The sequence below is a fragment of the Rhopalosiphum padi genome, chromosome 3 (genome assembly GCF_020882245.1).
Source record: "Rhopalosiphum padi isolate XX-2018 chromosome 3, ASM2088224v1, whole genome shotgun sequence".
Classification (NCBI taxonomy): Eukaryota; Metazoa; Arthropoda; class Insecta; order Hemiptera; family Aphididae; genus Rhopalosiphum; species Rhopalosiphum padi.
In genome coordinates this window covers 6,857,076-6,875,434 of record NC_083599.1, presented here as the reverse complement: position 1 = coordinate 6,875,434, position 18,359 = coordinate 6,857,076, and the positions used below count along the sequence as shown (strand labels likewise).

Sequence of the window (18,359 nt, the reverse complement as noted above, 5' to 3'; positions counted from 1 at the left end):
AAAATTAAAATATTAATTTAAGCCTTCAAAGGTTCTGAAAATTTGATAATAATATCTGAAATTATTATAAAATTAAAAATAACAGAATAAATTAAATTATTCTGAACTTAAATTTATTTTGTATGTGCGTTAGTAAGACGAAAACAAGAGGTTGCAGGTAAGACTTACGGTTCCGCTTAAGATATATTTTTGAAAATAAATACATATTTTATAATGTGCAAATACTGAGATTAAATCTTTAGTTATCGCTCCCTACCCCCTTATATAGGTCTATGGACGTCCCTGCTGTGACTTTATGATACAAACTACGCAGGTGTCTTATGTAAATATGATTATTATATCAAATTATACTAAATAACCTTGCAACAGATTAATGTCAGGTTAGTTACAAATATTTCACCTTAATTTGGGCATTTCGGAGTTATATTTATATTATAATGAGTATACAAAATGTAGAATCAAAAAAAAAAAAATGGCTTTCTGTCCACAAGGTAGAAATTTTCTATTTTTTGATAATAGTTTTTTTTTTATTTTACGAGTATCTACAGTTAAAGTATAAAAATTCGCTTAAATGTAAATAAAATTTTTTTTTTCTTTCACATAATTTAAATAAGTAAGTTCTTAAACATGGTTAGTCTGATATTTTTATATATATATGCGTTGATATAGATATCTGAAATGGAGAAGATATATTTTTTTCAGAAAAAAGTAGGTTTTATAGATTATAGAAAAGATTTGATAGCATTATCAACAAATGTATTTATATTTTATCTATTATATAGATTTATTCTATAAATAATTATATAATTTAAAACATTTCAAACGAGGATGGAAGGAGAAATTGACCTTATAGCCTCACTGGATCCGCAACTGTATAAAATACTATGTCGTTGTATTTTAACATTCAACTATATGCATAATGAAGATAATAAATTTAAGAACGTTACAATAGGGTAATTGAGCACTTAGAAGAATTTACAGGCAAAGTTGGAAATAAATCTGTAACTAAAGGTAAAACAAACTCTATATATATATATATATGTGTTTCAGTCTAATGCATTTATAAAATTCTGGAATAAAACAATTATTCGGTAATTAGGGAAGTGAAGAATTAGTTGCACTAAAATAATTAACGCCAAAAACCATCAGAAACAAACACCTGATGTGCTAGCATTTCACGGAAATAGTACACTCGAAAACTTAAAATATTTCTAAATATTGTTATTATACTCAAGTAAACAACAATAATAATAAAAAATATATTGCTTTTATAATATAGCTGTTTAAAAATATATGAACAACGTAACGTATATTCGATATTTATTACATTATTAGTTTATTTATTTTTACGAGTTTATATACATATTTTCTAATTTTAAGTTTATAATTCTTATTTTCTAATATGATGTATTGATGTTTCCATTTTGGTTAATATTTACTAATATTACTATTATTATTATCGGAGTGTGTTGTATGTATTCGGTATTAAAACGGTATAGTTTGACTATTTATAGGCCATACAATATAAATCGTGTTGGTAACATAATTCTATCGAATGGTATTAACAACTTTACAATAGATTAATGTTGGATTACAAACATACCACCACGCTTATTATAATAATATATTATTAACTTTAGGCCTTCTGAAGTTGGCTATACGTTGGATACATTACTGCAAAGTATGCAATATTAATATACACATCGATTCTAAATTTTAGATTCCATGCGTAGGTAGAATATATTCCTTAAATATATTAGAATATGTGGCCACTGCAATCGCTCTTTATGCCCGAGAAATATCAAATTTCAAACAATTATTGCAATAAACGCAATTATTCTAAACTCGACAAATAACTGCAATTTACTGCAAAACGATAAGCGTCGAAAATTCGTTTTTTAATTAAATAATTTTTATGTTACCTTAAGACACGTACCGATGGCAAATGGCTGTTGGTTTTCGGAAAAGACCTTGGTCCATTTTTAATCAAAAATGTCCTCGCTGCGAAAACACTTTTAGTGATAATTTTTATCGTAAATGTTCTCCGCCCGTGGCGCCATCACATATACATAACATTATGTTTATGTTAATCAATAATCGATTGGGCCAAAGCCAAATAAAAAGTTTTTGAATTATATTAAATCTCAGTGTTTGGTTAAAAATATTTTTTTTTTTACTTTTTCAGCCAAATTTACAAACATACACATTTCGGTCTAGTCGTTTACACCGCCGCGCGCCGAGTCGTATGGTTATATTGTTATGTTAATTCCATGTAAATTATTCCGTCTACGGGTGTTACAACTTACAATACTATATTCGCATAATAATATAATATAATATGTGATACTCGTATAAAAGATATAATATGTAACTATTATTTTATCGTCGATTTTTTTTTTACCGCAAACGTGAGTATATAAATCCTTATAAAAGGTGATTAATTTTATTGCCCACGCTTATTATAAAAAAAATGTTATTATGTTTACCTTATTTGAGTGTCACCACCATTTTCGGTTGTAAAAATACATTTTATTAAGTTGTTTCGAAATGACATATACGATTTACAAAATTATGTAAAAATAATATTTTCAATATAGTTTTGAAATATTGAGTTTAAATGCTTAAATAGACCATTTTGAGTATGGAATAATTCACTCTATATATTCGACTCCTGTTTTTATATTTTATATAATATATAATATGAATGTTTATTTAATTTTATTCTAATTTTCATAATTTTTAAATAATAATATACACAAGACAATATTTTTTTTAAATATATTTTTTTTACGATGAATACGATGTATTCCTGAGACAACACAAGATAATTTCTTCATGTGAGAAATTCAATTTTTCAATGTAAATAATTCAACGTATGATTTTTTAGAAAATTTTGTTGCACAAAAATTAAATTTTAAATGGAAATTTTTCAATTCATTATTAATTGTACTAAATAAAAAATTCATAATAATATGGTCAGAATATATAGGAAATATATTTTTTATAAAAGATATAAGACAATTCCATATTATTTAGTTAAATTCTTACTTACATCAAGTATAGATTTAAAACAAATTATGAAATATTAAGTATCCTAAAATTGTTATTACTATACTAGCTATTTATTTTAATAGTTGTTTTTTTCAACATATTTCCGTATTATTATTATGATGTGGCCATAAAAATTATCTTAAGTGTAAAAAGTTTAATAATACTACAGAAACTACTCGGTTGAGTTTTTACGTAAATAGTCTATTTACAATAACCTATTTATTTAAATAGGTACATAAACATTTTAATACAAAAAAAATTCTGTTTTTGATTGAAAGAAAAAATGTTTGCGACACTCCTAAAAAATCAAAATATTTAAAAATAAGAAATTCTCTGTATTAAGTAAAAAATAAAAATCCTCAAAGTCAGAATTTTAATAAACTAAAAAACAACAGATACATGGAGGTGGTATACATGCTCAGTGAACCATCCTGTATGTTTCATGTGCATTATACTGAATATGTTTAAACCACCGAGCTCGCAACGACGTATTTTTATAGCCATAATATGATCGTCGACGGTGCGGTGTCTGAAGTCTCCGACACGACGTGAAATGAAGCAAAATATTATGCTTAGGTATAAACGTCATATAGTTTGAGCTCGCGTGAGAATACTCTATATTTCGATTTTCCAGCCTCGTTCCGTATTATTTACAGAATATTATATAATAATGCGAAAATAAATTGCACAAAAAGAGAAAATGAAGAGAGATAGATAGAGAGAGAGAGTGAGTGAGTGAAAGGGATAAGAAAATGAGTCAGAGAGTGAAAAATGTTCTCCCTTTCCTCTCAACGGTGTTCTCTCGATTTGGCCAATTTTCCGTCCCATCAGTGAAACATTATTTTGCATAGTTGCAGATAATGATTGAGCACAGCGTGTATAAAATTGCATGTCTTATATAACGTCCAATAGTAAATACACTTAGTATAAAGTGTTATTAATACGATTGTATAGCCATCAGTTGAAAAATAATTTTTTATTTTACATATATTAGTTTTTGTTTTCATTTAGCAGCAGAATTAAAAATAGACGAAAATATGGGATTGGCATTTTTAGTAGGGACTTGAAAATTTTAACTTCTTTGCAGTAAATTATTATTTAATTTAAATTACACGATAACAAGAGTCGGATTGTCTACCTAGCTATAGGAGGCTCGGTTACACACGAGTTAATCTTACTGTGCGATGAATTAATAAAAACAGATTTTCCGGGAGGGGACTTATCACTAAACACTTTATTAGCTAAGCTTTGAAATTTACAATATTTACATATAAATAAAACAACAAACAAATGCCGGACTATCATCTACAGTTAGTATCACTTAGTTGGTTTGACTAGTATACCTCTGGTTAGCGGAAAGTCAACTTTTACTCAAACCGAATTGCTTTGGCGCCGTATTCAAAACTACCATTGATTTTAGCTGGGAAACTTATAATTAGACACTCAAACATGGATTTCAACCTTACACTTTTCTACTTTCGAAATAGCATCAGACAGGTGCCAGAAGAACATATTCAGCTCGTCAAGAATGGATTTACACCAGTGATGACAGACGGCTAGGCATTAAAACTCAGTTTTCAACTACTTTTCTACGTTCGAAAAAATAAACCAGACATTCATCAGACTGCCAAATTATCGGTAACAAAATACAATGATTGCTTTAACGTCAGAAAGCTGAACTTGAATCGATATTGAGCAACATCCAAACAATATTTTGTTTTAAATTTAAATCTAAAAAAAACTAATAATGATATACGATGTTAAAATAACAATTGTAATTTTTCATTTCCATTTCAAAAAGAGAATGTTCTACTATTTTGAATCACCATTATTATTTTTTTGTGGGTCTTTTTTTATGGTAGACTTCATGCACTTCACATCTATTAAATCATAGACACTTGAATATATTAAGGGTTAAATATAACTTATATACTATATAGCAGGGGTGGCCAACATGACTATGTTCGCGAGCCACATATATTAATGCAATTATATCAAGAGCCAAATTATCTAACCTGTACTTTTATACCACAAAAGTAATGAAGATAGCTAACATCCAATAAACATATCAAATTACGAAATATGAAATTATATTGTTGTTAAAATTGTTTACAATTTGTCCCTCTATACTGGAATTTTTTAAGCATATTTCTGTATTAAAATACCCAAATATTAAAACTATGCGGTAAAATTGATATCAATTTTCGGAACGACGTGTTCATGCGAATCGCTTTGTTCAACAATGAAAATAAGTAAGTCCAAATATCGTTGAAATTTTACTAGTGATAATCTAACAGAATTACTAAGAACTGTTCTTACATAAATTCAACCAGATCTTAAGAAGCTTACTTAAAAATTAGACACAAACATATTTAGCTTAATGTTAAATTTACAATTGTTTTATTTATTATTTTTTTTGTTTATTAATCTGTACTCTATAGTCTTATTGATATATAATAAAATTTTGGTTTTTGTAAATAAGACCGCGAGCCGCATACGACGAAGAAGAGAGCCGCAATTTGGCCACCCCTGCTATAATTATAGGAATGTTAATTTGTTCGCAGTTTTATAGTATTTTAGGACTTTTTTGAAAATGTTTGACCAATTGCTGACCGACCTGTCTGTTATTACGCACCTAATTTAATTTTATGTAATATATTATGATTAATAGTATAATATGTCTGGGGCTTTTGAATCAACTGTCATCGAAGTACAAAAAAGTTCAAGTGAACATCTGCTTTATACGTTTAACAATTGTCATGCACATACTGTTCGTGCATGGATTTTTTATTTTTATACTTATAGTACACACAACTTTTAATTACAAAATGTGTACATAGCAATAATAGACGAACATGTAATGTAGTAATATTCGCTTGAACTTTTTTAAAACTCTTTTTAACGCTTGAGATGTATTCGTCTCCCTGTAAAAGTGGACTCAGAAACCTCAAATAATACTGCTATATTATATTATTTTACAGAAAGGTTTTATTATGTAATTTAGGTTTTTCAGCCAACCCTTTAACTGTGGTCTCGCGAAACCTAGCAGTTTGCCCCCCGCGTCTCGAAATAATTACGTAATTTGAATTAGTTAAAGGGTTTTCCACCGTCTCGTTTCCATGTATGCAATTTAACCTTGCATTAAATATACGGTGTATTTAGTCTCGTGTAGGTATATATATATTATACACGATGGGTTGCACATGATGAACCTTGATTACATTAACGTCAACTTATTGTGAACTCGTTTGTTAATTTTCCGATTGACGATTCGACTTTTCCATTAAAACGTTTGAGATTTAATCAAATACAAAATTACATCGGTAGACATACAATAACATAATATTAATAATATATCAAACGGCGTTTTACTTCAATCGAAAATAAGTTTGGAACCAGCACGACAACGCTCCACGTACGGTATCAAATTACATTTATACGAATATTTTATAGATAAAGCAGATAAGGCAATATTACTATCAAAATATGTATGTATAGCATATTATTATTATGTTATTCGCAATAAGATTTGGTCTTATGCGAAAACGAACAACTGTACTTGAATGCTGCACTTAACCGAAAATTGGGTGCACTGTTGTTTAGGTAACAAGATCAAAATATTTAAAATATATTTTTATATTTATAAAAAATAATTGAATATCAAAGATTAATATTATCTAGATATATAGTTGTTTGTGACAAGATTTAAAATTTTATTTTTACATAAATATGATTTTAATTTATGCGTACCTAGGTATACATTTTTCTGGACTATAGCCTAATTATTTACTTATTTATTTTATTTTGATATTATTTTATGTATATTTATTACGTCCGGTAGTGTAGCTATTTTATAGTAAGTTTATAAATTGTCCATTTTCTGAAAAAAAGTCTACCAAAGAATAATCGTATTTAAAATACACGTTCATATACTCGTATATATATATTATTAATTTATAACGAAAATCCTATTTTACAAATTCAAGTTTTAAATCATATGTTTTTTTTAGTTAAATAAATTTGATTATATTTTATCCATTACTTAGATACAAATTTTAAGTATACTTTGTCATTTTATCTAGTACAGTGTCAATGAATTATCTGTCATCTTATTTAGATAACTTATGGGTTATCGTTGAACTAGTAGATGATTGACATGTATGATTTCTACAAGTATATTATTATGAACAGTGGAAAAAATAAGCTTAACTTTTTAATAATATACTAAATTACTATAAGATATATTTTATCGAATGACAATGCATTCGGAAGTCATATAATTATTATCATATTCAACTATTAAATATTTGTACGTATTTTATGGTTTGACTTGGTGAAATCGTATTTGTATTATGAATGACTGGTATACTTATAATAATATATGGTTGACGTATTCTTTTAATATTCAATTAATAATACTTTTACAAATCAATTTTTAAGTTCCACTTCGACATACTAAAGTCCTATTTTATTATTTCTTACTCATCTAAATAGGTAGCTATTTAATCTTCCCTCTCTAACTCCATAAGCGTCTTACTGATTATATACTTCAACTCTAGTTGTCTGTAAAAGCTGTTTTATCAACTGAATATACTTAAATTCTGCTGAGACTTTTATTATTATTATTTATTCTACTAAGAATAATATTATATAATATATTAAATAATACTCGATGCCTCGTTTTGTTTATTCATAACATTTTTATATTACCACAATTAAAAATCGTTCACTGTTAGTCGATTTGTTGAGATAAACAGTTTTAATATTCAATAACTTATTATATGTCTCTAAATAAAATACAAATTCTCTAATTGACATATTTTTTAGCGTACCTTACTTTTATTTTGAGTAAGGCTTGTAGAGAGTTATACTGTTTTGATGTTTGGTTTAATTTTCCGACAAATTAAACTCTTCAAAAATACCTTTATAATTTATGAATTTATGGAATTTGTCAAATAAATATGATATAATATGTAATATCCGATTTGTAGCAAAATAATTTTCGAAATATTTTAAATATTATTTGAAAAAAAAAATAAGAAAAAATGTATCATAAGTATTTAATTAGTACTGTCGAGGAATTCTATTATTTTGTTTACTACGAACTATATGCTAGTTTGTATTTCTAAGGGGAGGAGAGGAAAAAGCGTAAAGTTGCACGGAATGTACTAAATGTGGGACGTACGTGTTAATGTCAACACGAATTTCCAATATATTTGATTCTGAGTAAGTACTGATAATATTTTTCAAGTGTTAGTAGAATCGAAAAAATACAAAATATATTAACATCAAAATTAGTTTATTAATTTCAGCTCGAAATACGTTAAAATGTGTATTTATTCTTCTTCTTCTTCTTTTTTTACTTATTATTATTATTATTAAGTAGATTAAACATTCACTAACAGCTTCTCAATTTATTTTTTAATTTGTCTTTTTTTCTGCTCTTAAATGGGCTGCTGTAATAATCGTTAAGTTTATTATTATTATTTTTTTTTTTATTATAGGTATAGTAAAAATTTAATTTAGTTTTTGTTTTGAGTAATCCATCTACGATCAATAATAATATTGTAAAGGATTAATAGTATTTCGGTTAATTAACATTTTTTTTAAATTACTTTATCGATGACAGCTGTCAAAAGTAAAATAAGTGGGTTGATAAGGGTTTTAAATTCTTTTAAGAAGAAAGTTAATTGAATATTGAAATCTTCGTTTTTATATAAGTACTTACATTATGATTTGTATTATTTGAGTGTTTTGTGTATGTTTTAATAGCTTGTGGATAAGTTTGGTCTAAACTATCATTATTTAAATTTCATTTTCTGTCAGAAATGGGGTTGTAAATAATATTTTTATAGGGATTTAAATTTTTTTAATTAATAATTTCAGTGGATTGATTAAATTTAAATACAGCTTTAATCTATGTGTGTGTCATAACGTCACCCGAATAGTAATTAAACTATTATACGATGTAACAACTATCCATATTATGTAATCATTTAAATACTGCGTTTATTCAGGTAATAAAATATGTATTCATCGAAAATCTTGGATTTTCAAAACAAATCAAAATAATTATTATTGGACAAATATATTAGAATGCAATACAAATATAGTAAACACGAAAGTCACAAAGTTTTAAAGTAGGTACATACTATTATATTATTATAATATTTGAATATTAGAGTGTGACACTAACTTAATTTTAGGTGATCGAAGTGAAGGACTTCACAAAGTATTTTAATAATAAAGATAAAAATAGTAATAATAGTTAAGATTATTATTATTATTATTATTCTGATGATATATACAATACATATATTATAATATATATTGTTATAACATGTGAAATATTGTGTGTCCTATTGACAACAAAACATCATCCCATAGGCAAATATTGAAGTTATAATATATACTTTACAAGAAGAAGTTAACAATAATAGTAATAATAAACAGAACTGATAATTTATAATATGTAAAAATAGAAGCGCTTAAACTCCTATTTATTCATTTAAGTATTTAAATTTCCCTCGCTAATTGAATAATCATATTTAATAACCTTTTTATATTATAAGCACATATCATTAGTTTATTTACTAAATAAGAATATTAAATAATCACAAGTTACATACATTTTGAGGGTTTTAAACACATGCAAGTACTCTACTCTCTCTAAATTGCGCCATGACTATTCAAAATTAAATAATATGAAAACAACCTTTAACCTCATCGAATCGCTTGATATTTTGGTTTTAATTTAATATATACTTTGTACTATATGCATAGAAATATGCGAGTGCATTATCGAGAACCGAAATAATCATATTATAAAAACGAACACGTGTAGTGTGTACCTACCTATAACTCAATACAAACAATTTTTTAGGCACTATTTTGCTATAATAATATTATTATTTGCTCACGGTTGAAGTTTATAATTTGATACACATTAACCACCGCCAACCCAAGGGTCGACCTGCAATTCGCGTACATCAATAATAAAAAATAATAATAATAATAATGATACGGTCACTTCCGTGCAAATATCGCATTATTATTATTTATTATAATTTATAATAGAATATAATATGACATGTGTGTACATAATGTAATAAATGTATGTAATTTTATATCATTATTGTATAGTTTGCGAGTGCTTTTAGAACCCAATCGTGGGTACTTACATAGTACCTATAATACGCAATGTATTATATATTTATACATACATTTATACGTATATTATGACATAATATATTTAGGTATATTTCAGAAATGCGTGTCGATAACATGTTTTTTTATCGACGTTATTCCGGAGTAGTTTTTATTTTATTTTTCGATGAATTACAAAACGTTATTATAAAAATAATATATCATAATGTTATACACCCGTTACCGTGAGTGATGTATGTGTGCAGTCAGTGCCAGTTATAATGTCCGCTGGAAGTTGGGCGAATATTATAATCGTTCGTCCCATTTTAATATAAAATCGTATTTTTATTTTTTACTCGACAACACAATAATATAATATACAGTATTATACAATACTGCAGCCATTAAATAATTATTATATTAAGTTATGCACGACGTAAATACGTGGATCATTCGTGTAATAAACTGGAATTAAATATTAATAAACAGCGCAAGTATATTATAATATTATGCGAATATCATATTTTTTTCTCCGCGTACAGTACGATCCAAAGCTCGCATTGGGAAATATTATTGCTTGCTCATTTCTTAATCATATACTGCCAATTCATAAAAAATTAATATTATATTAAATTTATTTTGTTTTTATTATGTTACGGTAAATTACAATTATTTATTTTATATTATCAGTGAGTTTTAAGTTTTTGCCAAAACAATAACAATAATCTTAAAAAAAAAAAAAAAAATTTAAAAAAACCCGCAAAATAATATTTATACGAATACTTTTATTTTTTTTAAATTATTATATTTTATTCTAAAAACAACAAAACAATATTATTTACACGAATATGTACTTTTATTTTTCTAACATTATTATATATTGTATTATTCTAAAACTAACAAAACAATATTATTTATAGAAATAATTTTATTTTTTAACATTATTATTATATTATATTCTACAATTAAAAAAGACCAAACAAAAACAATATTAATTATAATATTATTATTATTAATTTGATATCTAACAGTTAAATAATACATTTGATTGATTTGATTTGAATATGTATTTTATTTTCGGAAAATACGTAATATTAATAATTAATTTATTAAATAACTATAAACATTTCAATATATAATATATTGTGATGTATCATATGTCATGTATATTATATTACATGCAATGTATAAATTATTGTGTGGCCGCAACTCTTAGGTACATCTAAAAATTCTGGGTTAAAACTCGTACATCATTCAGGGATTAAGCCGCAATTAATTAACACTGATCATATTGGTGCAAATTAAAAGTTTCCGTACGTTTTGCACCGAAAACATATTTAGATACTTATGATAAAAATGTATCGCACAAGCTGTTTGTAAAATAAAAAAACCTAAGAGTTTATATTATTATAATAATTACACAAGTAATAAATAAATTATAAATATCATTTTTCGAACGATTAGTAAATTAGTCACTTGGATTTAGATTCTAAAATCGACAATTTGTTTACCTCGATTTGAACAAGCGGTAAAGATTTTGCAATCATGTTTCAAATAAGTTGTTATAATTTTGTCGTAGATACTTAGTTTTAAATATTTGCATATATTTTACAATGATATTATTTTCCACAATACAATAAGACGTTTTTTTTTCATTGGTATACGTATAAATTTATAAACTTATTGTTATTTAACACAAAATCATAAGTAATTTCGGGAATAATAATAATTTTAAATATAATTTTCATACTTAATATTACATTTGTGAAGATGACATGCGACAAACCGTAATTCACTAACACGTGTTTTGTAATTTAATCACTATTATATTGGCTTAAAGTCATAACTCATTTCAAAAGTTCGATTATCGAAGAATGAAGAAATAGAAAATATATTTATACACGCAATGATAATATTCATGGCAGAAGATATTGTGATGAACAAAGTTATAAATGTATTGGAAAAAATGTGGACTTACTAAAAATATTATGAATAATTATTATACAATTTATATGAATAGTTAAAATGTTTATTTTGATTTTTCCACCAACATTTTATAGGAAATACAATTTTTCCATAAAGATAAAGCTAATTTAAAATTATGTGTTCGAATAATAAAGAAGGTCAGTCAGGAACAGTTTAATGTAAAAATATATAATATATCAGTTAACGACTGAATAAACGATAATTTAGAATTAATTAATAATATACTCAATAAACTTATGATTATAACCTTGTCATTGCAATTAAAGTAATTATTTTTTTTTAAATTCTCATGTATTGCAATTATTACAATAATAGAAGTTTTATATAATATATGAATTAAATCATAATTTATTTTGAATTTGTTCACGTATTTATGAATATTAACTATATATATAATATATATTATATATATATTACAATTTAGTTGTTTAAGTATATGTAAATCCGTTTACGATAAGTTACAAGTATTTAAAGTTTATATGAGTATAGAATAATTAACTGACATTTTGTCAGTTGCCGCCCCTATTTCACTCAACTTATCAAAACTTTAAATACTTATAAATAACAAATTAACAAGTTAGGTATTCATTTGAATTTCGATTTTTTAATTGTGATAGAATTCTCTGAATTAGATAGAATTATCATTGAAAAAATTATTTTTTTCGTAATTATTATTAAAAAAAAATATTGAGTTTATCATGATTTCAAAATACAATTTGAAAAAAATATATATTCATAGATAATACGATCGTACTTTTTAAAACACATTATATATGTATATGATATTTTAACAAAAGCGAAAGTATTTTTTTTCTAGTAAGACTAAGACCACGACACAGTGATATATGGCGTTCTTTGGTACACTGATGTTACAATAATTAGTTATCTATAATATTAACAGTAAAATTAACTATGAAAACATTCAAATTCACGAAGATCTAGAAATCTTATGGCAGACAATATTATTGTAATAGGTCACCGAATATTAAAGTAGTAAGTACTTATTTAAATCCCAATAATTGACGTTTTATTATGAATTTAAAAAAAAAATATGTTTAAGGCTTGCAGTATAGAAAAAATGCGTTCTAAAAACATACGTGCTATGTAATACATGCGATTCGAATTGAAAATATCGTACATCTTAAGAATGATAATAGATAGTTTGTTTTCTAAAGAGGTAGACTATAGATATTATAATAATGAATCATCATTAATCGACATAATATTCATACGACTTTTGTTTATATTTGTTTTAGCCCTCTTAGAATCTAATATATATTTACAAAAAGGTATCGTGAGTAGTTGTGTAGCATATATATTAAAGCCATACAGGTACTAACTCTATAAACACTTATTATTTTGTTTTGCCAAAAAGTGTTTAATACTAATTATATATATTAAAAAATAATAACTATACACTGCAATTGTATATAATATATTCAAATATATAAAATAATTATTATGTTCTACTTATATATAAAAAAAAATAGATAAATCAAATTACGTGACTGAATATTATACTCATATAATAATAAAAAAAAAAATTTTTAAAAAATTACGTTTTTGACTGTATTTGGTATTTTCGGTATATTTATTCCCTTAAATTCTACCCTAGGGTAAAAGATTATTTGAAGGTAATTTAAAACGAAAACCGAAAATGATATTACACTCGGCTCCACTTGATGTTGTTTTTTAAATGCGTTAATATTTTCACATTAAATTTCTTATAATAATAATAAACTATAAGTATATATAATCGTCCTTCAGCGATTAAGTGAATAAAGCAAGATGAGTTCCGGATATAAAGGTTTGTGATCAAACAATGCAACACTAACAACGTCACCAACCCATAACAGAACCAGTGACCTGATAACTTTTTTTCCGTCTCAAATGTTCTTTGATAACAATAAATATATACATATAATATATATTTTTTTTTTACCTTAAATTTAGGTCATTTTCACAAACGTCGATAATTTTTTTTTATAGAACTTCCAACTTAAGCACTCATTAATAAATGGTATGTAATCGATAAATGCACAACTCTAGTATTATATAGGTAGGTAGTATTAATAAATTAATGTATTCTGCACTACGCATTCGATTTTTAGTAATGTTTTTGTAATTTATAAACGTAACGAATTTAGTAATTAAGTATGTTAATAACGTATTAAGATTGTCTTAATAATAGCTATAATATTTTATTTTCATACGTCATGAACAAAATAATGTTATACATTTTCAAATAATATCACTTAATATTCTTTATAATGGATGATGGAAGAGCGGGAAATACTTTACCACATAAATAATAAAATGTTATCTGAAAATTCGTAATAACTATCAGATTTATATATTTTTAATCGAACAAAATAATTCTATAATTCTTAGATAGGTAGGTATATACTTATAGTTAATTGTTCATAATATTATATACATAATATGTATATTATGGTGCATATATTTTACTAAGACAAAACTATTTTTGTATAGAACTCTTCTAATAAATGATCGTATGATGTTTTGTCGTAGAAATATATAATAGGTTTTTAAAACATAATAGGATTTAAATATTAATTGGAAATTTGATTATTATGATAAATAATAACGATAAATTATTCTAAACGAAATTTTCCAGTCGTAATTTTGACATTTAACATGGTCAGGGAACAAATTACGATATTAGTTATCCAGAAGAGGTTTTCTATTCCTTATGGATAAGTTTTCCGTAATTAGGGGTTAGAGCGCTGTGTATGAAGTTTTTATCAATAATGAGAAATGTTTGGTTTATAAATCTATTGTAACTATTAAATTTAAAATAATACCTTACTGTTTTGGAAGATGGCTGTTAATAAGTGTATTGCTGAGTTCGCTCGTGTTGATGGTTAGTGTAAAACTGCCTGCCGTGTCATTTTAATGTATTAAGTAATAATTGGAATGTGTTGAAAAGTGTTTTTGTGTATATTTTATACTGGTCAATCATATAGTGTGTTCATTATATATATATTATATAGTTACAGACAATTGTCATGATATAATATTTTAAATTGTTCTAAACACGTACTAACTGCTGATACCAACAGACAATATAATAACTCAAATGTTTCAAAACTTAAATAACGTTTTGTGGGTTAGAGCATGTAATATAAAAATATTTAGAATTTTTAGTTTTATAAAAAAGACAAATACAATGAATTAATAATACAATATTCAAGTGAACGTTTTTACGGAACACCGTTCAGTGATAAATATATTAAGAGGAATTAAGTATAGCTAATAAATTTTCTATGAACTTTAGAAGATATAAAAATGTAATGTAGTTTTTTTTGAGTTCGACAATGATTAATGAAAATAATTAACTCAAGTTAGGTTAAGTAAACACACAATCGCTAAGTTAGTAGTTAATAGTTAAATAATTAGTAAGTAATTTATTAATGTATAAAAACTAAAAATTTCGAAAATAATTAAAAAATTTGATTGATAATTTTTGAATTAACTGAAGAAATCTAAGTCATTTTTATAGTTAATTATTAATCTCGTTAAGACAAAAAGTTTAAAAACAAATAATCTTTTTAACTATCTAGTTAAATGTCCACTACTCCACTACTAAATAACCAATTAATATAAAAATATAAAAAAATATTTTTTAGATTATTAATTACAGTTAACGGATCACACTATGGTCTAGATGCGGCCCGTAATAATATATCTACTGAATAATAAATATTTTATTACTTTATAATATATATTAACTATTCAAACACTGTGTTTCAGATTTACTGGCACCTCCTCGGGCCGGTTCGGCGCGGTCGAGCCTGAGCGAAATGTCCGGAGCCAGTGGTACTTCAACGGGTACGTATCTACACGAAGCATCTACACTGGTGTTGGAGACGACGGAAAACAACGTGAAAAAGTGAGTTGACCCTTAAACGGTGTGTGTATGTGTGTATATGTTACATTTTATCATAAATGATTTTATGATATTAAACCAATTTCTGAACTCGTGAATAAAATGTGAAACAATTTCTGATTTTGTAAAATCAGCAACAAAATTGCCGTAAACGTAAAATCAGCATTATATAGCGCATAATATTACCGATTTATTGAATATATACTACAAAAAACTTAAAAAAAAAAATGAAAAATGGTAAACTCTTAGATAAAAATAGTGTTATTTCTTGCAATAGAATACACATATAGCATATCCTGTACCCTATATATAGTGTACATTTTTAAAGTAGATTATGTTAGCTCCAATACAATTTTTTTTTTTTTAAATACCAGTCTTATCATTGTAATCATTATATGTTATTATTATTTTTCAATTGAAATATTTCAAATTTCAATAGCATAAAAAAAAAAAATAATTTTCATAAATATCAGTCTGCCTGATGATTAATTTTGATTAATGAATACACATAGCAAATATTGATAATGAATAATTTATCAAGGTTGATAGCCGTAGTTCAGGAATTACAATGTTTATGGTTATAATTTTATCAGTTATAACCTATCGACTAGGTCTCTATTATACGTTACGCTTTTTAGAGTCAAGTGATGGTATTAATGTTTACAGTTTGTATAAATTAATTTTAGTATCGATTGTTTGAATATTTTCCCTTTGTTAGTAACTAATCCATAATAATAATAATAACAATAATAAATTATAACTAATATAGATACTATGTTTTTATGGATAAAAATAATAATTATTATATTAATATAATAATAAAAATTAATAATCAAGTAACACATAGTACTACAAAATAAAAATACTCGATTATAATCAATTAATGTATACAAATATTGCATAAGGTAAATTCTATAATATTAAATATTAAGAATGCATTTTTAAAAATGTTCTTTCGTATCAAGTATATTAGTATATATATACATATATTAAATGTAAGTTATTTTCTAAGTTTATACATAAACTAAAAAATTCACAAAATTTTTAAAACTGTACAGTTATATAAATTCAACGTAGAGTGAATATCGACAAACACCATTACAGCGTGCGTGTAAGTAAAATATATTGGTCGGACGATGAAGATCAAATCCGAGAAATTATTGAATAAAATCAAAAACAACAAAAATAGTAAAATCGACTTTATGACGTTCACTCGACAAAAATGATATGACGAATACGTTTTATATTTTTTTTAAATAAAAATATGCAAGGACATTGATATTACCTTAGCCATCATATTAATCTAGTAGTTTACACTCAAAACTCGATCAAGCTATAGCTACAGTGGAAATTCGTAGAGGCTTTTAATTTAAACTAAATAGTATAAGAATATTGACTATGATATTTTATCAAAAATAGTTAATAGAAACTATGCACACATATAAGATATATATAGAGTGTATCACGAAGTTCTGACAAATTAAAGAACTCGTGTTTTGATCAGTATTTTTTAATTTTTTATTTTTCATAAATTTAATAGATGCTTTTACTAAACGTGTAATAAAAATATTTTTATTTTTTTTTGTACGGAAAATTTTAAATTTTTAATTTAATTTATATTTTTTTTGAAAAAATTAAAAATAACCAATCAAAAGCTCAAATTAAACCTAAATATAGGTATATTAAAAAATAAAACACCTACATCTTATGAACTTTACTTACTATTAAAAATTTAGATTTTTTAAAACATTAAGTAATAATTAGCTGATAATTTTTTTACTATTTTGTAACATATTATATACATACATATTTAAACGCTATATGTTCCTTTACCCTGCTTATAATCGATAAGACGTAATATAAAATGCACTGATATTTTGTTGTCCCCGTGGATATTATAGCATCCAGCAGTCTGCACGGACATTAAAAGACGAGTTTTAATTCGGGGCAATTTGTTTTTAGCCATTTCAATAAATAACATTACGGTTAATGAAGAAAAAAATGCCTAAAGAAAATAATATAAAACGAATGAAATGTTTTTTAACAATATAATCTTAACTTATTTTCGGGGTTTTTTTATTGTATATATAATATATTTCACTAAATAGTGTCTTAGAGCGTCATACGAAAGGCCGAATAATTAATAATGTTTAGCGCATTAATAACTTCCTGGCCTTGCGATTATAATATTATGATGTGATAATGATATTAATGCTTTTAATGATACCTTGATCCGGTGAACCTATATATGATAATATTTAATATT

The 18,359-nt window shown here is 25.1% G+C and overlaps 1 protein-coding gene across 3 annotated transcripts in view; it reads left to right on the top strand.

Moving 5' to 3' along the window:
* LOC132923875 (uncharacterized) overlaps window positions 1-18,359 on the top strand; it is a 115,897-nt gene that overhangs the window by 90,240 nt on the left and 7,298 nt on the right. For all 3 annotated transcript variants that reach the window (XM_060987857.1, XM_060987855.1, XM_060987858.1), the window contains exon 12: window positions 15,958-16,096. In XM_060987857.1, coding sequence (XP_060843840.1) covers window positions 15,958-16,096 — 139 coding nt within the window. The remainder of the gene's footprint in view (window positions 1-15,957; window positions 16,097-18,359) is intronic.